The 22,922-nt window shown below is 38.3% G+C and overlaps 2 protein-coding genes across 2 annotated transcripts in view; one reads left to right on the forward strand and one right to left on the reverse strand.

The window, feature by feature from the left end:
* Positions 1 to 806: 806 nt before the first annotated feature.
* The window catches only part of ANKRD45 (ankyrin repeat domain 45), a 64,058-nt gene continuing 41,942 nt past the window's right edge, over positions 807 to 22,922 (reverse strand). The window contains exons 4-6 of the mRNA XM_002916958.4: positions 10,279 to 10,373; positions 8,065 to 8,203; positions 807 to 4,904 (exon numbers count right to left, since the gene is read on the reverse strand). Of these exons, the coding sequence (XP_002917004.3) occupies positions 4,873 to 4,904; positions 8,065 to 8,203; positions 10,279 to 10,373 (266 nt within the window). The 3' untranslated portion in view covers positions 807 to 4,872. The remainder of the gene's footprint in view (positions 4,905 to 8,064; positions 8,204 to 10,278; positions 10,374 to 22,922) is intronic.
* Positions 19,847 to 21,448, forward strand: TEX50 (testis expressed 50). The gene is made up of 2 exons (XM_011221956.3): positions 19,847 to 20,256; positions 21,180 to 21,448. The coding sequence occupies exons 1-2, from the start codon at positions 19,933 to 19,935 to the stop codon at positions 21,390 to 21,392; spliced, it is 537 nt and encodes a 178-aa protein (XP_011220258.1). The 5' UTR covers positions 19,847 to 19,932; the 3' UTR covers positions 21,393 to 21,448.

Below are 22,922 nucleotides of genomic sequence, written 5' to 3' on the forward strand. Positions count from 1 at the left end.
TCATCCTCCTATACAATGATTGGTTCAGGGATGGGCATGGGACTCAGATAGGACCAATTAGATGGTTCCTAAGCTTGATATATACCATTACTGACAGTGAGCTATTATCTTTGCATTTTTGGCTTAGCTAGACAATGACTGCCTACAGCAGCTAGAGGTCATCTTCCTAGATGCACGGAGAAAGCCTATCTCAAGTCTCAGCAGTTCCAGGGGGCACCACCTTAGATATCTCTGCCGTCTTATGACCTCACAATCCCACCTGAGATTTTATCGTTTCTTAGAATCCATTTCTTAGTTTGAGACATTTTTGCCATCTAGAAAGGCTAGGCATGAGAAACAATTTTATTTTCAAACCCAGGGAGTACTGGCTGCATTATATTTATTTTATATTTCATTTGAAAACTGAACTGTTCCTTTTCAGCTCATCTCTCTCCTCTCACATTGCAGTAGAAAAAGCCAAGTGGCACTTGACTACCATCTAGAAAAATCCTTAGCATGATCATTGAGTTCATTACTTAGACAACAGTGTGATTGAACTTACCACCATCACAAACAGCCCCTTTTCTCCAGCTTCTAATAACATTTTCCTCCCTTTCCTATAAACTTCTAATCAACTCCTAGGGGCTTTTAACATTCTGCAGGCTTTCACTGACATTCTCCTCAAGACCCTTTGGGCTTCTGCCTGTCACCCAGTCCCATAAAGGCAACATCACATATTTTAGGGTTTGTTATGTCAATTTCTTGCTTCCAGAGTCCAAAATTTGTATGTTATATATTGTTGCATAACAAACAGACAGAAAGCTTAGTAGGTTAAAACAACAACAATCATTTATTTAGCTGAAATCTACAATTTTGGCAGGACTCAACAGAGAAGGCTTCCCTTTGCTCCATATAGCACTGGTTGTGGTGGCTTGATTGGAGGATCCACTTCCAAGATGGCTCACTCATATGACTGGCAGGTTGGCGGTGACTGCTAGCTGGAGCTCAGACAGAGCTTCGGGTTGGGGCCTCAGTTTCTGTCCATATGGGTCTCTCCATACGACTTGTTTCCAAGACTGAGCATCTCAAAAGAACTAGCTGGAGGGGCGCCTGGGTGGCACAGCGGTTAAGTGTCTGCCTTCGGCTCAGGGCGTGATCCCGGCATTACGGGATCGAGCCCCAAGTCAGGCTCCTCTGCTGGGAGCCTGCTTCTTCCTCTCCCACTCCCCCTGCTTGTGTTCCCTCTCACTGACTGTCTCTATCTCTGTCAAATAAATAAATAAAATCTTTAAAAAAAAAAAAAAAAGAACTAGCTGGAGACTGCATCATTTTTTATGATCTATGGAAATCACATATTATTACTTCCACTATAATCACAGGCCAGCCCAGATTCAAGAGGAGAGAAGAGAGACCTACCTCTCTCTGTGAGGAAGTCACATTGTAAGAAGAACATGTGGGACAGGAGATGTGGCCAACTTGGAGAATATAATGTATCAGATGTTAGATCAAATATCAGAGTGTATTGTCAGCACTGTACAACTTGGGGCATCATGTTAATCTAAATAGCATTCTGCCTGCTTCAGTCTAGACAGTTATTCTCAAAGGCTGGACCATAAACCAGTGGTGATTCATGACAAAAGTTCCATCACACATGGCAAAATGAGAAAAATATAAAAGTTCATAATAAAGCTTAATTTACTCAATTTAAAGGGCAGAGCCTTAAAATGAAATCATAGTTTCCCTTCTTTTCTGATGTTAAAATGTCTTGTCTTTTATTAAATAATAGTGATAGCAGATAGTAGTTGTTTTCTTAGTGACATCATTTCAACCTCCTTCATTTTTTCACATTTTTCCTATCAAAATACAGAAATCTCAGGATTGTAGAGTTTATCACAGCACTGAATTTAGCCTTTGCTTGACCACTTCTCAAATAATGTGATTTAATTTACTAGTGTGCAAACTAAAACAGTAATTACTCTGTGGCTGTTCAGAACAGGTCAAACTCAAAGCATAAGGGTGTTTTAACTCTTCTATGAATATACATATAATTCAATGCAACAACAGATCACAAGACGTACTGTATCTCTCAAAACCCAGATCCTCACACCAATGGAATCTTTGAAGTGAGATCCCTTGGTAATTCAAGGTGAAGGTCAGAAAATAGGTTATAGAAGAAACTAGATATATAATCATGATGCTGTGTGTGCATGCGGCTGGTCTGCTGGAGAAGTGGGAGTTGAAATGGGGCACCGGCACAAACAAGATATGCAGAGAAGGGCTCAGGAGTCATTTTTAGAAAAAGTGAATAAGTTCTATAAATGAATGAAGACTAGTGAGCTCCATGAATAAGGTAGCACCAAAAGAGAATTTATTCAACTGTTATTTACTAACTTACTATCTTACAGGCTCTTAAGGTATGAAGAAAAGCATGACAGAGCCCCTACTCTCAAAAAGCTCGCAATTCACATGGGGATACAGATATGTGAACAATTAAATAGAACATATATGTGGCTCTTAGCACTGTGGGTGCCAGAAAGGAGGAGGGATTAGTTCTTCCTAACACTGGTGATAGAGAAGGCCATGGGGTGGAGAATTACAGACTGATTTGCCAAGGGTCATAATTGGCTTTTTTTTTTTTTTCAGCTTTATTGAGGTATACCTGATATATAAAACTGTAAGCTAGATCTGACTTTTTAAGTTTCCATTGCTGGAGGCAAGATGAAGAATAAGAGCTGGTGTCTTGGTTCGGACTACTATAACTGGGTACTTTATAAACAACAAGCATGTATTTCTTACAGTTCTGGACGCTGGGATGTCCAAGATCATGGTGCCAGAAGATTCAGTGTCTGGTGAGAGCCCATCTAGACAGCTGTCTTTTCACCATAACCTCAAATGGTGCAAGGGGCAAGTGAACTGTGTGGAGGTCTCTTTCATAAGAAGAGACCTCCCAAAGGCTCCACCTCCTAACACTATCACGTTGGGCATTAGGTCTTAACATATGAATGTGTGGGAAATGGGGACACAAGGACATTCAGACCACAGAAACTAGTGAAGGAGTTAGAAAACGAGATTGTTTAAAAAAGTAAAGGAACCAGGGGCACCTGGGTGGCTCAGTCAGTTAAGCATCTGCTTATGTCTCAGGTTGTGATACCAGGGTCCTGGGATTGAGCCCCACATCGGGTTCCTTGCTCAGTGAGAAGCCCTCCCTCTCCCTCTGCCCCTGTTCCCTGCCTCTGCTTGTGCACGCGATCTCTCTCTCCCTCTCTCTCTCTCTCATAAATAATTTTTAAAAAAGAATAAGAAAGTAAAGGAACCATAATGACATAAAGGCGCCAATCAAGGAGTTTTCAGACGACAACATGACTATATACATTAAAAGCTTCAAGAAGTTTGAAGATAAGGTTGGAAAGATCAATAAAGGAGACAGAGGTTTGTTTTGCACTAGGTCTCTCAGAAAGTGTCTCGGTCTTATCTAGGAATCTTTGAAGTGAGATTCGGGAATCCTCCCCTAATTACCAGGACAACATGCCTGGGAAGTCAAGTCATATTCAAGATCAAGGCTCAGAAAACAGAAAGTTAGAGCAGAAACACTAAAAATGGCAACTAGCCTTGTCCCAAATTGCTGCAGTGCTTAAAGGTCATGGACTTTTTGCAGCGCACAGCAGAATGGAGCAAACGCAGACAACCTCCTTCTTTGTAGGACTCCCCTGGGTCTGCCAGGGAGGAGTGTCAGTTACCGCCCTGTTCTTTTGTTTAAGGCAACTGAAACTCAATCGCTCATGCATAAAAATTAACTCCAAATTTAAAAATTTGTGACACAAATTTAAAAGTGTTATCTCAAAACCATGGTTGAGAAAATGTCAACCGACAAGGAATTACTGAATTGCTTACGTCTTTTCCTTCCCCTCTATAATGAAAAACTAGCTTTAAGGGTAGGGCAAAAAAGAAAGTCATAAGAACAACAAATAAATGCGGGGATTTTTAAAAACATGTTCTTTCTATAAAATTTTTCTACAAAATTGGAGTAACGGGAGGTTTGGGGGCTCTCAGATAAACTAGGAAAAAAAGACATTCCAAATCACTAATATGAAACCAGCTGTGATATTTAACACCTAAAAAGTATAAAACAGAACAGAAAGATACCATGGAGTTCCGCTAAAATATCTATATTGCCAAACCTACAGAATAGGGGAAATCTAAATGTGTGTGTGTGTGTCTGTGTGTGTGTGTGTGTGTGTGTGTGGAGAGACAGAGAGAGAGAGAGAGAGGGAGAGAGACCAAGGAGGTGGAGGTTAAAGATAAAGAAAAGAGGTTTCACTAAAAAACTAAATGCCCCTCAGGTAAATTTAAATTTGGACGTAAAAAGTAATAGTTGTACAAGATAAGGGCCCTGATTCAAACCATTTCTAATATTTCCTTGCTCTAGAATGGCATTCTATAGCTTTCCTTTTGAGACAGGGAGAACAAATTTTTCCTAGCTAATATGTCTTTTTTTTTTTTTTATAGAATTCCTCAGTTGAATGGAAATGTCCTGCCTCAGTTACACAGAAAATTGTTAGCTTCCTTATATAGGTGTTAGAGCTTCCAGAGAGCCTTGGTGAGTGACTCGCACCCGAGTGCTCTCCAGAAAGAGCATATGGCACTCACACAGACCTGCACTTGGAGCAGAGGCAAGGCCAGGGCATCTGGAGGTAAGCATGCTGAATAGGGTAAAATTTTAAAAAGGGCGATTTAACTTCATACTTAAACCTTTTTATAAAACCCCATATCGATTTTCTTAACTTCGGTTGGCATATTAAGTTTGCTTTTATAAATACTAGAAGGAATTATGATCTTTTATAAAATATATATTCAGTAGAAGGTATGATCTTGACTTCTTTTCTGACCCATGGCTTAGCCTACAGTTTTGGCACTTTTCACTTGACCTGAAAGGAAGCAGATTTTAAAATTACACTTAATTAGCTTGTCATATTAAACAAAAATGAAGCCAGTTTTTAAAATATCGGCATGAAATAAATGAGTATGTCCCAGCCCGAACCAGTCATTAATTAAGCCTTCATGTTGGCATGTCAATTCAAGAATTCTCCCTTACCCTTTTTTTTTCATATTTAAAGGTATGAGGTCACATTTCCCATATAATCGATATTATTGTTCTTAATTTTGCTATTGACTAGAATAACTTTGAATAAATTGCTTAACCTCTCTGGTCTTCACTTTCTTCACTGTAAAATGAGGGGATCATTTCAGAGGTTGCATCAAGATCTAACACTTCTACAATATGAAGGTATAAGATACTGGGGTGTTTGGAGGGGATGTAGGAGACATGGGGGGAAAGGTGATTCTTCCTCAGAGATGGAAAGTGAAGCAGGGAGGGGAGATGGGCCAGGCTAACAGCAGTGGTAGAACAGGGGGAGATGGTGGGAAACAAACTGTACCATCAATAATTCAGGCCTTAGTCATCTCACTCCTGGACTATGCTGGTCTCACTCCCTCTAGTCTCTTCTTCATCCATTTTATAAGAAAAGCCATTGTATTCTCTCCTATTTAATCCCTCTTCTTTGCAACCCCAAAGAAGTGGCAACCCTCTGCCCTGGAAATAAAGACCAAACGTCTATGCTTATAATTTAGTACTTTTAATGAAGTTATTAGCACAAGTTAACTTTCCAACCTTATTTTTTACTTTTCCTCACAGACTCAACTACAATCACCCAGATGGACACTGACCTCTTCTCTCTTCCCATGTTTGAACCTTTCATCATCATACTGGGCTTTCATTCCAGAATTCCTTTCATATTCCACCCTTGCTACCCAGCCTGTCAGGCAATTTCTCTTTCTTCATGATACTTCCTCTTCATACTTAGGCTTCTTTGAACATACACAGCACTATACCTTTTCAGGTATACATGCTCACTCACAAACTGGGTGGTGGGCTGCTTACAGACAAGGATAATGTAAATCATCTGTCTCCCTTCAGGGGACCTAGGCCTGTGCTATGCATAAACTCTATAGATACCGGGTAAAGATGGCAAGGGATATTCTGCCGAAAGACCTAGATTAGATTGTTTTAACCTTTAAAAAACCATAGCCCCTTTTGATAAACAAAAAAATCTTACGTACTCAATATCCACATTAAAAAGAATGAGTCACATCATATATAAAAAATAACTCAAAATGGACCATAGAGTAAATGAAAAGAGCTAAAACTACAAAACTCTGACAAAGAAAACCTAAGAGTAAGTCTTGGTGACCTTGGATGAGGCAATGTTTCTTAGACATGACACTGAAAACATAAGCAACAAAAGGAAAAACAGATAAATTAGATTTCAAACTTAAAGCCTTTTCTGTGTCAAAGAACACAATTAAGAAAATGAAAAGATAATCCACAGAATGAGAGAAAATATTTGCAAAGCATATATCTGATAAGGGACTTGACTCCAAAATACATAAAGAACTCTTATAAATCAACAAAAAGACAACCCAGTTTAAAAATGGGTGAAGGATTCAAATAGATACTTCTCCAAAGAAAATACACAAATGGACAGTAAACACATAAAAAGATGTTTAACATCATTAGTAATTAAGGAAATGAAAATTAGAACCACATTAAGATACCACTTTACACCCACTAGGATGGCTAAATTTTTTTAAAAGGACAATAACAAATGTTGATGATGATGTGGAGAAATTGGATCTTCATATAAACTGCTTATTGGCAATAGTTCAGCAGTTCCTCAAAGGATTAGGCACAGCCTGGCAATTCTCCCAAGAGAAATGAAAACAAGCAGTCACACAAATTTGTACAGGAAAGTTCACAGCATTGTTATTTATAATAGCCAAAAGCATGGAAACTCGAATATCCATCAACTAATGAATGGATAAATTTGAATCCATACAATGGAATATTATTCAGAAAGAGAAAGGAATACTGAAACATGTTCCAACATGGAGGAACCTTGAAAACAATATGCTAAATGAAAGAATCCAGACACAAAATGCCACAGATTGTATGATTCCCTTCGTGAAATGTCCAGAACAGGCAAATCGATATAAATAGAAAAGATTAGTGGTTGCCAGAGGCTCGTAGGAGGTGGGAGGTGATTGCCAATGGTGTCTCTTTTCGGCGTGGTAAAATGTTCTGAAATTAGATGGTGGTGATGATTATATAACTCTGTGAAATACTGAAATCCACCGAATTGTACATGTTTAAATGGTCAATTTTATAGTATCAGAATTATATCCCCTCCCCCCAAAAAAGAATTATATCCCAATAAAGCTGGTATTTTAAAAATTCTTAGGCATGGCTGCCATCAAGGTTCTGATAGTGCACCTTCCCCAGGGACAGGAGAGTATTCCCCCAACAGGCTTTTCAAAGTACAGTTATAATACGAGTGGGGCGCCTGAGTGGTGCAGTCGTTGGGTGTCTGCCTTCGGCTCAGGGCGTGATCCTGGCATTCTGGGATCAAGCCCCATGTCGGGCTCCTCTGCTGGGAACCTGCTTCTTCCTCTCCCACTCCCCCTGCTTGTGCTCCCTCTCTCGCTGGCTGTCTCTATCTCTGTCAAATAAATAAATAAAATCTTTAAAAAAAAAAAAATTAAATAACGAGTAATGGTAACAATATTAAGATTAGTATTAGACATTCTCTATAGAAATAATTCAGTTAGGGGCGCCTGGGTGGCACAGCGGTTAAGCGTCTGCCTTCGGCTCAGGGCGTGATCCGGACGTTACGGGATCGAGCCCCACGTCAGGCTCTTCTGCTGTGAGCCTGCTTCTTCCTCTCCCACTCCCCCTGCTTGTGTTCCCTCTCTCGCTGGCTGTCTCTATCTCTGTCTTATAAATAAATACAAAAAAGAAAAAAAAAAGAATTTAAAAAAAAAAAAAGAAATAATTCAGTTATTATTTTTAGTTATTCTTAATACTGAAACTAATAATAAACCTAGGGAGTTATATCATACTTGTATATGTGCTGATAAAAGGTTAATGGCTACTTAATGAAGATTGTTAAAATCAGAGTATCTCAGAAATAACAACGCTGAACCTCACATTCATCTTTTCTGACATTCAAACCATTTTCAACCAAAACTTACGTGGTGTTGCCATTTTTGTGAAGATAGGAGTCACAATATCTTCCAATTGTTGTTTCTGTTCAAAAATCTCATTAATGGAAGCTTCCAGATGGGTTTCCAACCACTCCTTTTTTACACAGCATGCAGTGAGGACTGTATTCTAGGGACAGAAACAAAGTTTCCTACTTGTTTACTGAAAAATAAAACTCTATAGTATCTCTAAACCAGCACTGTGCAACAGAACTTTCTGCGATGATGACAAGGAATAATACATAGTTTCAAAAAAGAATAATATGTATAGTGTAATCCCATTTTCATACAAACAAAACCTTATAAAACTGCGTGTGTGTGTACATATGTTTATATAAGTGATGGGACAAGTATGGTGAAATTAACACAAGATTGTTATCAGAAGCACAGGTAAAGCAGTAAGACTGGAAATAGAAGAGAGAAAGCTATTAAGTTTGTTTTAGGCATTTCAATTTTATTCTAATTATTACTATATGTACACAGTATTTTCTAGTTCAAATAACCAAATATTTTTAAAAACTGACATTAAAAAAGCTTTTATAGCAACTAGTTGGACAAGGCACTGTCTGTGGCAGGAAATTTCTGTTTCCCAGGTCCAATAGCTGAAACAGCTATTCTAATAGAATTGTGCCTATATTTTGTTGGTTTCATAAGAGATTTTGTAAAGTGTTTTACAAACCACAGTGAAATGTGTAACTTATCATGTTCTTAGACGTGGGAATGTACTACACTTTGAGCAATAGCTAATTCTTTTTCATCAGAATTATAAGTCACAGGGAATTCACAGAACATCCTGCACAGAAATGCAAGAGAGTTTATTTTTTTAAGATTAATTTATTTGAGAGAGAGAGAAAAAGAGAGAGCCCAAGCAGGGGGAGGGGCAGACGGAGAGGGAGAATAGACTCCCCACTGAGTGCGGAGCCCTACGTGGGGCTCCATCCACCACCCTGAGATCACAACCAGAGCTGAAATCAAGAGTCACCCAACGGACTGAGCCACCCAGGCACCCCGAGAGAGATCATTTAAAACCAAAACACATTTCTGGTACCTGGAGCATATCTTTTTATCTTAGTGTATATCCAAAGCAATAAACTAGTCCATATGCAGAACTTAGTATATGGTAAATGTGGGAAGTTGGCTTTACAATTAGCTATCCTTACATTTGTGTATCTTTTTTTTTTTACCATTATGTAAAATTTGAATGTGTAATGTATATATACAAAGAAACTATAATATGATATATATGTAAGTTTTGTATGGAGCACTCGGTGTTATATGCAAACAATGAATTATGGGACACTATGTCAAAAGGTAATGATGTACCATATGGTGACTAACATAACATAATATAAATAAATAAATAAATAAATAAATAAATAAAGCAAAACTTAACGAAATGAGTATCAGTAGACCCCACTAATCAACAGAAAAACCAGCACATTGCCAGAATAACACTATTTCTGTGCCCCACCCGTAATTCATCCCCGTCTTCCTCCAAGAGATAATGACAATCTGTGCTTATAACTTTGCTTTCTTTTTTAATAGTTTTACCCTATATGTATGTATCCCTAAACAATATAGCTTTATTTTGCTTGGTTTTGAAGTTTATGAAAATCTCTGTAGTCTTTGCTGATTTTTTTTTCACTCAACAATACATTTAAAAAATGTATTCATGTTCGGGTGCCTGGCTGACTCAGTCAGTTAAGCACCAGTCTCTTGGTTTTGGCTCAGGTCATGATCTCAGGATGGTGATCTCAGGGTTGTAAAATCGAGCCTCGTATAGGGCTCCCCACTCAGCATGCAAAGTCTGCTTAAGACTCTCTCTCTCCCTGTCCCTCTGCCCCTCCCCCTCCCCCCTTGCTCATGCACACTTACTCACTCTCTCTCTCTCTAAAAAATAAATCTTTTTTTTAAAAAAGTATTCATGTTGTTGAGTGTAACACTTAGTACATACATCTCTATGTCACTCCTTAATATTATTTCATTTAATTTTTATCAGTCTATCTCTTACTAGTAGTTTACTAAGGCAGGAGCAAAGGAAGGAAGGAGGGAGGGAAGGGAGGGTGAGAGGAAAGTGGGGAGGGAGGGAGGGAGAAGACAGCAGTAAGGACCACCATCTACCTCTAGAGCATTAGTACAGAAATTAAAGATGTAAGGCAAAAATCTTAAAAGACTTCTGAACAAACAATAATCACAATGCAGTACCTTGTCTTCCTTAAAGAGCTTCCCTGGTCCCTTTTCTGTGTCTGTAACAGCTGCAGAGACCTTTGCAATATATTTTTTCAGAGTCAGCCTTGCATCTGAAGGAACAGAACAATAAAATGCACGATAATAAGACAAATTTACAAGATACTATTATATATCCAGAGTTTATAAAGACTGTGTATAGAAGGGGTGTCTGGGTGGCTCAGTTGGTTAAGCATCTGCCTTCAGCCCAGGTCATAATCTCGGGGTCCTGTGATTGAGCCACACGTTGGGCCCCCTGCTCAGTGAGGGGTCTGTTTCTCCTCCTCCCGCTGCCTTCCACCTTCCTCGCAGCACCCCAACCCCCGGCCCCACTCATGCTCTCTCTCTCGCTTGCTCTCTCTCTCTCTCTCAGGTAAACAAGTAAAAAATCTTAAAAAAAAAAAAATAAAGACTGTGTGTAGATTCGTTAAGGTTATTTCCATTGAATTTCAAGATAAATAATACTCAACTAGCATAGCACTTTGGGACATTTACTGTGTTCCTAAAATTGTGCTAAAATTTTGAAGACAAATAAATATTAAATGTGACACCTAATCCCAAAGAGACCATATTCCATTAAAATAACTACTCTAGAGAAAGGAACAAAAATTCATTTCCAATAGATGAGCTGTCACTTGCTTTACCCTTTGTGATCCTTCAAAATAAATTCAAAAATAGCTTTTCTCTTTTTTAAAATATTTATTTATTTAAGTAATCTCTACACCCAACGTGGGGCTCGAACCCATGACCCTGAGATCAAGAGCTGCATGCTCCTCCAACTGAGCCAGCCAGGCACCCAGATTTTCTCTTTTTAAAAAAAAAATTGTTTAAAATAATTCTATTCACTACAGCACCCATAGTAATGTCATCACAAAATCTGCAAGACCTGTTTGAATAAAATTACACTTCGAGAGAAATAAAAGACTCAAATAAATGGAAAGGTTTACTATATTCCTAGATGGAATAACTGAATACTGTAAATTGTAGATAAGCCCCAAATTAATTTGAAGGTTGATGTATTTACTTCCTATGGCTGCTGTAACAAATTGCTACAAATTTTGATGGCTTACAACAACACAAATTTATTTTCTCACAGTTCTAGAATCCAGAGGTTTGAAATTGGTATCAATGAGCTAAAGTCAAGGTGTTGGCGAGGCTGATTCCTTCTGAGGGACCCAAGAGGAAAACCCATTTTCTTGCCCTTTTCAACCACTAGTGGTAGCCTGTATCCTTGACTGGTGGCTCTTTCCTCCATCTTCAAAGTACATCAGGTCTCACCTTGATAATCCAGAATAATCTCCTCATCCTTAACTGAAGGATCTACAAAATCCATTTTGCCATATGAAATAACATTCACAGGTTCCAGAGATAAGGACCTAAATGTGTTTGGTAGCCATTTTTCAGCTCATCACAGCCTGCCCTAAAATTCACTTCTATCCCACATGCAAAATACATTTACCTCATCCCAACATCCAAAAATCTCAGCACATTACATCAACCCATGTCCAAATGCTCATCTAAAATATCATCAACTCAAAAGTCTCAAATCTCATCATCTAAATCATCTAAACAAGCTATGGGTGAGACTTTGGTGTGATCCATCATCATGGAGTAAAATTCCTCTCCATCTGCAGACTTGTGAAACTAGAAATCAAGTTCTCAACTCCCAAAATACAATGGTGGGACAAGCACAGTGTAAGAGTTGTAGACACTGGGGTGCCTGGGTGGCACAGCGGTTAAGCGTCTGCCTTCAGCTCAGGGCATGATCCCGGCGTTATGGGATCGAGCCCCCACGTCAGGCTCCTCAGCTATGAGCCTGCTTCTTCCTCTCCCACTCCCCCTGCTTGTGTTCCCTCTCTCGCTGGCTGTCTCTATCTCTGTCTAATAAATAAATAAAAAATCTTTAAAAAAAAAAAAAAGAGTTGTAGACACTGCCATTTGGAAAGAGAGAAAGTGGAAGGAAAACAGGAACCAGCAGTCCCAAGCAATTTTGGAATCCCAGAGGGCAAATCCTATTAGGTGTCAAGACCTAGGAATAATCCTCTGTGCCAGAAGGCTCCATCCTCTTAGCCTGTGTTCCAGCCTGAATCATTCTTTTTTAGGAAAGGTAGCATGTGTTCACAGCTGAAGAGCCTCATCAGTCTGTTTCCTGCCTGTAGGGTTTTGAGAGTCCAATAGCCTTTTTCCTTTTTTTTTAAAGATTTTATTTATCTATTTGAGAGAGAGCACACAAGCAGGGGGAGCAGCAGAGTGAGAGGGAGAAGCAGACTTCCTGCTGGGCAGGGAGCCCGACACGGGGCTGGATCCTAGGACCCTGAAAGCATGACCTGAGTTGAAGCAGACACTTAACCAACTGAGCCACCCAGGTGCCCCAAGCAGCCTTTTTTTTCTTTTTGTTTTCTCTATCTCCCTTTGTTCAAACTGACAATGTTCCTTCTGGTATAACATTCTCAAAAACCTTGTGAGTCTTCCTGCAAGCCACAGAGACTCATTCCATTAAGCAAGAGGCTCCTCCACAGGTCCTTCTTGGATAATCTTATTTCTATCTCTGACTTCTGCTAAGATGGCTGAGGGGCACCATGAGTAACACACCCAATCTCTTCAGTACCCACAGAACACTGTCCAGCCACATCCTTGCTTTTTCTCCAGAGCACACTTTCCTAACAGTGAATCTCCTAATTTTAGCACTTTTGCTGCCTGGATAGGCTGAGAATTTCCCAAATCATCAAGTCCTGTTTCTCTTTTACATAACAGTTTTTTCTTCAATTTTTCATTCCCCTCTCACATTTTACTATAAGCAACAAGAAGAAACCAGGTCATGCCTTCAACACTGGAAATCCCTTTAACTAAATATCCAAGTTCCCCACTTACAAGTTCTGCTTTTGATATAAGGACAGGACACAATTCAGCCAAGCTTTCCACAATAATTGTCTTTCCTCCATTTTCCAATAACAAGCTCCTCTTTTCCTTCTGAGCCTTCACCAGCAGCATCTCTAACGTCTGTGTTTCTACCAACAGTCTGCTCAAGGCAACCTAGGTTTTTTCTATTTTGCACCTCAAAATTCTTCTATCTACTCATTACCCAATTCCAAAGCTGCTTCCACATTTTTAGATATATTTTACAGCTGCACCTCAATTCCAGGTACCAAAATCTGTATTAGTTTCCTATGGCTGCTATAACAAATTATCATAGACTCAATGGCTTAAAACACTAATGTATTTTTTTACACTTCTAGGTGACAGAAGTCTGAAATTGGTTTCACTGGACTAAAGTCAAGCATATACAGGGCTGACTCCTTCTAGAGGCCTGAGGGGAAAAACTATTCCTTGCCTTTTTTAGCTTCTAGCAATTTTGTTTTCCTCAGATTGTGGCCCCTCCCAACACCTCCAAAGTGCATCATGTCACTCTCTGCTTCCAGTCACATCACATTCTCCTCTTTGTGTCAAACATCTATTTCCTTCTTGTAAACATCTATTTCCTCCTCTATTTCCTTGTGATTATATTTAGGGTCCACCATGAGAATCCATGATAATCTCTCAGTCTCAAAATCCTTAACCACATCTGCAAAGTCCATTTTGCCCTATAACATTCACGGGTTCCAGTAATTAGGACCTGGATATTTTGGGGGGCCATTATCCAGCCTACCATGATCAGCATACAAAATCTCATGAAACTCCACATAGGAGTTTTTGATAGAGTTAAAAAGATCAATCTACAGAGAAAGATGGAAGCAGGATAGGGGGACCCTAGGCTCATCTTGTCCCACAAACCAAAGTAGATAATGATCATCCTAAATACCCCAGAAATGAACCTGAAGACTGACAGAACAAATTCCATAACTAAAGCGAGAGAGGAGGCCACAATGAAGAAGAAGAAGAGGGCGAGGAGGAGGAGGCAGAGACTTAGACAAAGCGCCAAGATGGAAGAATTCATCCCACGTGAAAGAACAAGATAAGGTCACGGACAGAGATCTGAACAAAAACAAATATAAGTAACGTGACTGATGGAGAATTTAAAGCATCATAAGTATACTCAGTGAACTTGAGAAAAGAATGGAAAGCTTCAGGGAGACCCATAACACAGAAATAATAAAGTTAAAAAGAATCTGTCAGAAATGAAAAATGAAATAATTGAGATTAGAAACAGGCTTAAGGCAATGAACAGCAGTCTGGAAGAAAAAGAATGAATTAGTGTTACAGAAGACAAAATAATGGAAAATAAGGAAGCTGAAGGAAGGAGTGAAAGAAGAATTATGGAACATGAAAATAGACTTCATCTTATGGAACTGAGTGACTTCATCATCAAAAGTAATGACATTTGTATTATAGGAGTCCCAGAAGAAGAGAGAAAAGGGAGCAGAAAATTTATTTGAAGAAATAATAGCAAAAAACTTCCCTAATCTGGAGAAGGAAACAAACATCCAGATCCAGGAGGCACAGAGAACTCCCATCAAAATCAACCAAAGCTGGCCAACACCAAAAATATTGTAACTAAATTTGCAAAATATAGTGATAAAGAAAAAATCTTAAAAGCAGAAAGACAAAAGAAGTCCTTAACTTACAAGGGAAGACCCATAAGGCTAGCTACAGATTTCTCAACAAAAACATGGCAAGCCAGAAAAGAGTGGCATGACATATTCAAAGTGCTGAATGGGAATAATCTGTAGCCAAGAATATTCTATCCAGCAAGGCAATCATTCAGAAGAGAAGGAGAGTAAAAGAGTTTCCCAGACAAACAAAAACTAAACCAGCTCTGCAAGAAATATTAAAAGGGATTCCTTGAGTAGAAAGGAAAGACTAAAAGTGACAAAAACAAGAAAGGAACAGAGAACATCTCCAGAAACAATGACAAAACAAGTAATAAAATGGCACTAAGTACATATCTACCAATAATTACGCTGAATGTAAATGGACTAAATGTTCCAATCAAAAAACACAGGGTACCAGACTGGATAAAAAAAAACAAAACTCGTCTATATGCTGCTTACACAAGACTCATTTTACACCTGCAGATTGAAAGTGAGGAGACAGAGAACCATTTATCATGTTAATGGATGTCAAAAGAACACGAGAGTAGCAATACTTATACAGGAAAACTAGACTTTAAAATGAAGTCTATATCAAGAGATAAAGAAGGGCACTATAGCATAATAAAGGGGACAATCTAACTAATAATTATAAATATTTATGCAGCCAGTATGGGAGCACCCAAATATATAAAATAATAAAAAACATAAAGGAATGAATTGATAACAATACAACAATAGTAGGGGACTTTAACATCCCATTTATATCAATGCACATAACATCTAAACAGATCAACAAGGAAATAATGGCTCTGAATGACACACTGGACAACATGGACTTAACAGACATATTCAGAACATTCCATCCTAAAACAGCAGAACACATATTCTTTTCAAGTGCAAATGGGACAGTCTCCAGAATAGATCACATACTAAGTCACAGATCAGGCCTCAACAAGTACAAAAAGATTGAGATTATACCATGCATATTTCCTTACTACAATGTTATGAAATTTGAAGTCAACCACAAAAAAAAATATGAAAAGTCCACAAATACACGGAGCTTAAACCACATGCTACAAAACAATGAATGGGTCAACCAGGAAATCAAAGAAGAGATAAAAAATACATAGAAATAAATGAAAATGAAAACAAAATGGTCCAAAACGTCTGCGATGCAGCAAAAGTGGTCACAATAGGAAGTATATAGCAATACAGGCCTACCTCCAGAGGCAAGAAAAATCTCAACTGAACAACCTAACCTTACACTTAAAGGAGCTAGAGAAAGAACAAGAAAAGAAGCCCAAAGCCAAAAGAAGGAAGGAAATAATAAAGATTAGAGCAGAAATAAATGATATAGAAACTAAAAAAAATAATGGAAGAGATCAATGAAACCAGGAGCTGGTTCTTTCAAAGAATTAATTAAACTGATAAACCCCTAGCCACACTTACCAAAAAGAAAAGAAAAAGGACCCAAATAAATAAAATCATGAATGAGAGAGGAGAAATAACAACCAACACCACAGAAATACAATCATAAGAGAAGATTATGAAAAGCTATATGCCAACAAATTGGACAACCTAGAAGAAATGGATAAATTCCTAGAAATGTATAAACTATCAAAACTGAAACAAGAAGAAATAGAAAACTTGAACAGACTGATAACCAGCAAAGAAACTGAATCAGTAATAAAAATCTCCCAACAAACCAAAGTCCAGGGCTAGATGGCTTCACAGACAAATTCTACCAAACATTTAAAGAAGAGTTAATATCTGTTCTTCTCAAACTATTCCAAAAAATAGTCTTGGAATTCATTCTATGAGGCAGCATTACCCTGATACCAAAACCAGAAAAAGACTCCCCTAAAAAGAAAACTACAGGCCAATATCCCTGATGAACATGGATGCAAAAATTCTCAATAGCAAACAGAACCCAACAGTACATTAAAAGAATCATTCACCAATCATGGCCTCATAGAATGAATTTGGACTTCTATACTGATGTGGTGTTTATATAAAATGGAATATTACTTAACCTTAAAAAAGAACACAGTCTTGCCATTTGCAAGGATGTGGATGGAGTTAGAGTGTTAGCTAAGCAAAATAAGTCAATCAGAAAAAGACAAATACCATGTGATTTTGCTCCTATGTGGAATTTAAGAAACAAAACAAAGGAGCAAAGGGGAAAAAAGAGAGAGAGGCACACCAAGAAACAGACTCTTAACAATAGAGAACTGATGGCTACCAGAGGGGAGGTGGGTGGGGGGTTGGTGAAATAGGTGATGGAGATTGAGGAGGGTGCTTGTTGTGATGCGCACTGGGTGTTATGTGGAGTGCTGAATCACTAAACTGTACATCTGAAACTAATATTACACTGTATGGTGACTAACTGGAATTGAAATAGAAACTTAAAAAAAATCACTGTAATAATCAACTGTGTCATCTGTAGTACCTAACAATCTCATAAGCCTCATTTGTCTATCTGTAAAGTGGACATAATGAAAGAAGTCAAATTCAGACCCACGTCTGGAATACTTTTTTGTGTGTTTTTTTTATTTGTTTGTTTTTTTAAGTAGGTTCCATGCTGGGCTCAACACAGGGCTCAAATGTTCGACCCTGAGATCAAGACCTGAGCCAAGATCAAGAGTTGGACACTCAACCAACTGAGCCACCCACGTGCTCCAGGAATTGTATTAATGTATACGGACCAGTTAACTAGTATTCTTGCTTCCAACCCTTCACAGCTTCAAACCCATCATTCATGCTGCAAGCAAAATTAATTCCCTAAACTGGAATCCAAGGTTTAGATTTTGGCTACACTATTTGGGTAACCTGGAGTCAGTGGTAGTTCCAGAATTCCAATACAGGATGGAGGAATTAGTCATCAGACAGGACTAAAGAACTTGTCATGAAACTGCATTTGTATAAGCACGCTGATCTTACTGAGAGCACATGTTTATTTGGGGTGGCTTGGTAGATAAATGAGTTTATTGCAAGCATCCTCTTAATACCACCATACCTGTGTGATGCATTCAGGCTGCTAGAGCAAAACATCACTGACTGGGTAGATTATAAACAACAGAAATTCATTTCTCACAGTTCCGGAGACTGAGAAATCCAAGATCAAGGCACCAACATGGTTGTGGTCTGGTGAGAGCCCTCTTCCTTCATAGCTGGCACCTTCTCACTACGCCTTCACATGGTGGAAGGGGCTACGGAGTTCTGTGGGAACTCTTAAAAGGACACTAGTCTTATTCGTGAGGGTTCCACCCTCATGTTCTAAGCACTGCCAAAGGCCCTATACCTCCTAAAACTATCACATTGGGCATTAGTATTCAACATATGAATTGGGAGTGGGGGAGACACAAACATTTAGACCACAGTAATACCTTAACCCCTCTAAGTTTCATATATAAAATGGAAGTATTATAGAACAGTCTTCACAGCATTGTTGTAAGGACTAAACAAAATATAGTATAATGCATGCAAGTATCTTGGCACAGTGCCTGGGACACAGTAAAACACTTGGCAAGTTTATTATTATGTCACTCCTCTCCTCAAAACTCTATAAATGACTCCCTACTGACTACTGAATAAAACACAGAGCCCTCCAACATCCATCTAGCCACAAGCTATCTTTCTAGCTTTACCCCTTCCAACATTCATCCAGAGTCTACCAATTATTTCCAGAGCAACATCCCCACCTGTCAACATGGCTCTCAGTTCCTCAGGCCTCTGCTCAGACATTAGCTTGTCAGAGAGGCCTTTCCTGCTGGCCCTCTATAAAGGAACACACACTCACTTATTCACTTGCAACTTCCTAACCCCCCTGCTGCTCTACTTTTCTCGAAAGCACTCCATAGATTTATAGTTTTGACAGATATATTTTCTGGGTCTTCCTACTGGAAAGTAAACTTCAGGAACATATTCTGTTCTGCGGCAAGTTGTGCGTATATTCTCAGGTCTTAGAACAGTATTTAGCACATACAGGTGCTCAATAAATATTTATTGTATGAATGTCGACATAGAATTTCTCTATTATGTTTCCTCAACCTAAGATGCCCTCTCTGCATTGCCATCTTCCAAAATTCTACTTGTTCTTCAAAGCTTACTCAAATTCTCTTTTGTGAAACTTCTGATTCCCCCAAGTAGAACTCATTGCTCTCTCAACTGCTGCACGATTATAATTTGAGTCAGCTCTCATTTTAGTCTGTCTCATAATTTTTCCTATCTTGTTTTTTGCTTCTATCTCTAGACTGTAAGCTCTTTAAAGGGAGGACCTACAACTCACCTTTTTATCCTAGTCCATGCCAAATTCCACACCCCCTCACTCACTATTGGACAGTACCACATTGCCACCAAAGGGACATAGGTTAAAAGGGGGAAGAACTCAATATGTGCTTAACTGTTTGAAGGGAAGGACATTCCAGAGTGAAAAAAACAGAAGCAGATGCTAAACTGTGTGGAAGGGTATGGCTATAGCAACTCTTTAGGTAGAAATAAAACTGCCATACCTCAGAAGGCTTGGAGGAGATACAGGTAAATTACTTCCATGAAAATCTGTTCATATGATTACAGAATTTATTAGCAAGCAAAAATTAGTAAAGTCTTCATTTTCAGAAAAGGAAAAAAGTTCAAAACATTCTGGCAAAAAGCAAGGAAAAATATCTCTAAGAAGCCCAGTAAGGGTGCCTGGCTGGCTCAGTTGGTGGAGCATGCAATTCTTACTCTTGGGGTTGTGAGTTCAAGGCCCATGTTGGGTGTATAGATTACCTAAAAATACATCAAAAGGAAGGAAGGAAGGAAGGAAGGAAGGAAGGAAGGAAGGAAGGAAGGAAGGAAGGAAGGAAGGAAGGAAGGAAGGAAGGAAGAAAGGAAGAAAGAAAGAAACCCAGTAACTGGTTAGATGACATTTTTTAGTTCCAATGTGGTCCTTTATGACATCACTGAATTTATCCTGAATCACTATGACTAATGATGTAATAATGATCATCAGTGTATATTATGCTGACAATGCTTGGAGTAGGGCACCATATTAACTGATCCCAGAGCGATTCTGCTCTGTGACCAATTTTTTGGCTATAGATTTTTCCCCCATTTGAGAAAGATGTCCACTCAAGGACTATCCCTAACTTTTTCTCTGTTGTTTATCTGCTTCCTTAGGAAGAGCTTCTGCATTTGTGATGGAACTATCTGGACAAAGGTCGGATGGGAGATTCTTCCAGAAGAAATGCATTATCTGAAAGTTAAGACTTCTCCATTTCACTGTCTACCTTACCCTCTGGACAAACTATGCTGCAGTTTTGCTAATATGAATATATTTCAGGGTTCTTTACATCTCGTTTATATTTTAGTACAAGCTCTCTTTTTAATCCTGTCTGTTTTATCTGTGCTTTACCTGTGGATGAAATGGAAAAAACACCAAAAAAAGGTAAATTAGCGATGTAAATAGTAATAGTTATAAATACCATAAACTTTAAGACATAAGATTATCAGCTTCTTTGAGGGAAAGTACCATGTCTTATTCCTCTTTGTAACATCTCCTCACCCCCACCACTCACCCCCAAACACGTAGTACAGTGTCTTGCACAAACTTGGGGCTCAACAATGTGTATTGAATTAGAAGGTCCTTAAAATAATCTAGTTAATCCTCAATCTTTCAAGTTACAAAATATATCAGGAAAGTAATGAGCTACAATAAGTGGAATGGGTAGGAGATAAAGTTATCTGGGCCCATAGGTAAGTAATTCGATCTCTCTCAGCTGTCTCGTCCATAAGTGAAGTATCTGGACAAGGAATCTGTAAAGTCCCTTCCAGATCCATCTAAGAAAGCTAAGTATGTCGAAGTTGTCACGTATTTTTTTTTCTTTTTTAAATAGACTATAAACTAATTTCTAAGGTTAAGATAATTTTCTGGGAAATGGTGCTCTTAAACTAATTTCCCACTTGCCAATAGCACTGTATTTTGAGGCAATCTTAAAAGCTCATTGACCTTCACAACAATTAGATATTTATAAAATCACTAGGATTTAATTGCATTATACGCTGAGGCTGCTTAGTAAAGGAAAACATTTTACTAATATTCAAGTAATTTCTTTCAACAGAATGCTCTAACCATAAAAAGCACACATTAAATTCTTGCTGGTGGTGATAATGATCACTATAATCTTATATGGGAACATATACAAAAGAGCATTTCTTTGGCACTTACACCTTTCTTTAATAGTAACCTTTCTTTTGCATAGACAAATAATGCGTAATGTTTAGAGTTTAAGTGCACATACCCAGAAAACAAATGTAATTTGATCTACAATAAGAAAAAATCTATAATATCATCTGTCTTTCTTCTTTTAGCTGAAAAAACCAGCCTCCTCAAATCCATTTGGTAATGACCTAGAAAACCAGTCCATCCATGACATTGATCAAATACTCTGCCGGCTGGTGGCCACAACATCAATGATAACCAAGTACCTGAATCACGTGTCCCATCATCCTTCAGCTAAGAAAGTCAAGCACGGAAAACTAAAGAGGAAGAGGAGTAAAGGAGAAGGAGCCAGAGGATACTAGACCTATCTGTATGCAAATGTAACTCATCCAATATGGAGATTACACAAGAAATCTGTTGAGACGACTCATGCTAGGATAAAAATGGTTCTTTGAGAGCCTTCGTAATTTTTTTTGTCACATACTTTACTGAATCTTTCCAAAGAAGTATGGGTGGAGAAATTACTTCTATTCAGCAAAAAAGGCATCCATACTTACTAGAGTACAAAGAAAAAGATTGTATACAATCACTTCTTCATGTTTAAGTATTTTTTCTTTTTAGTGCGTTAGATTACTAATCATTAACCAATATGTAGAATAGAATCTTGATTTAGTGTTTCAATAAATCTCTGATTTAAATAATATTTGTGGAGTGCCTGGGTGGCTCAGTTGTTTAAGCGTCTGACTCTTAATCTCAACTCAGGTCTTGATCTCAGGTCATGAGTTCAAGCCCCACGTTGGGCTCCACCCTGGGCATGGAAGCTACAATAAATAAATAAATAAATAAAATTAATTTGTAATTTTTCTTACTTTCCCAAGTAGATTTTTTGGCCATGTGGAAACTTTCAACTTCCCATCTCAGATTGGTAAGATAGTATGGAAATACTAAGAAATAGAATAATTTTTAAAGTATAAATTTTTCCATTTTCACTATGACAAATGACTATCAACATTTTCAAAATTTCAGGCTTTGGTTGGTAAGTTACCACAGTTTTTGGAAAGTATTCCGGACTTTTGTTGATCAGCCACCTCAGTTTTTATAAGTACAGTTACCATGTTTTCCAAACAAATTGGGAGACCTATCTGAGACTAGGACAGAAGATTTGATTTAAAACATGTTGAAAAATGCCAGAAAAACATGCCAGTTCTGTAATATACCTCCCATCGATATAGGGGAGGAAAAAAAACCTTTAAAACTTTAAAAAAGCAATTCTTAAAAAAAAAAAAAAAAAACACAATTCTTGGGGCGCCTGGGTGGCACAGCAGTTAAGCGTCTGCCTTCGGCTCAGGGCGTGATCCCGGCGTTCTGGGATCGAGCCCCAAATCAGGCTCCTCTGCTATGAGCCTGCTTCTTCCTATCCCGCTCCCCCTGCTTGTGTTCCCTCTCTCGCTGGCTGTCTCTATCTCTGTCGAATAAATAAAAAATAAAATCTTAAAAACAAAAAACAAAAAAACAAAAAAAACACAATTATTGAAAGAGTGATATATAACTCTATAGTCTTTACAAGTAATAGAATAGTGCCTGCCCTGGGTTATTGTGGATTATTAAAAGTTTATCTATAAGTCCGGTTTCCAGACTCTCCTCCTTACTTCCATTCTTCCTTAGCACAACTCTACTCTGACATCTCCAAAAATGTCTCTTCCATTCTTTCAGAGTTCTGACCTGTCAACCAATTCCCTCTAAGAGAACGCTGATACAAATTTCTTTTAATGAAAACTCTTGAAAAGACTCCAAACCTCGAAAATCCAAAGCGAATGATCTCTAATGGTAGAATTTTCAACAGTAAGAGGAGACTCTTTTTAGGGTAGGTATTAGAGTAGACAGTTAGGCTT

Source organism: Ailuropoda melanoleuca, chromosome 8 (assembly GCF_002007445.2).
Source record: "Ailuropoda melanoleuca isolate Jingjing chromosome 8, ASM200744v2, whole genome shotgun sequence".
Lineage (NCBI taxonomy): Eukaryota > Metazoa > Chordata > Mammalia > Carnivora > Ursidae > Ailuropoda > Ailuropoda melanoleuca.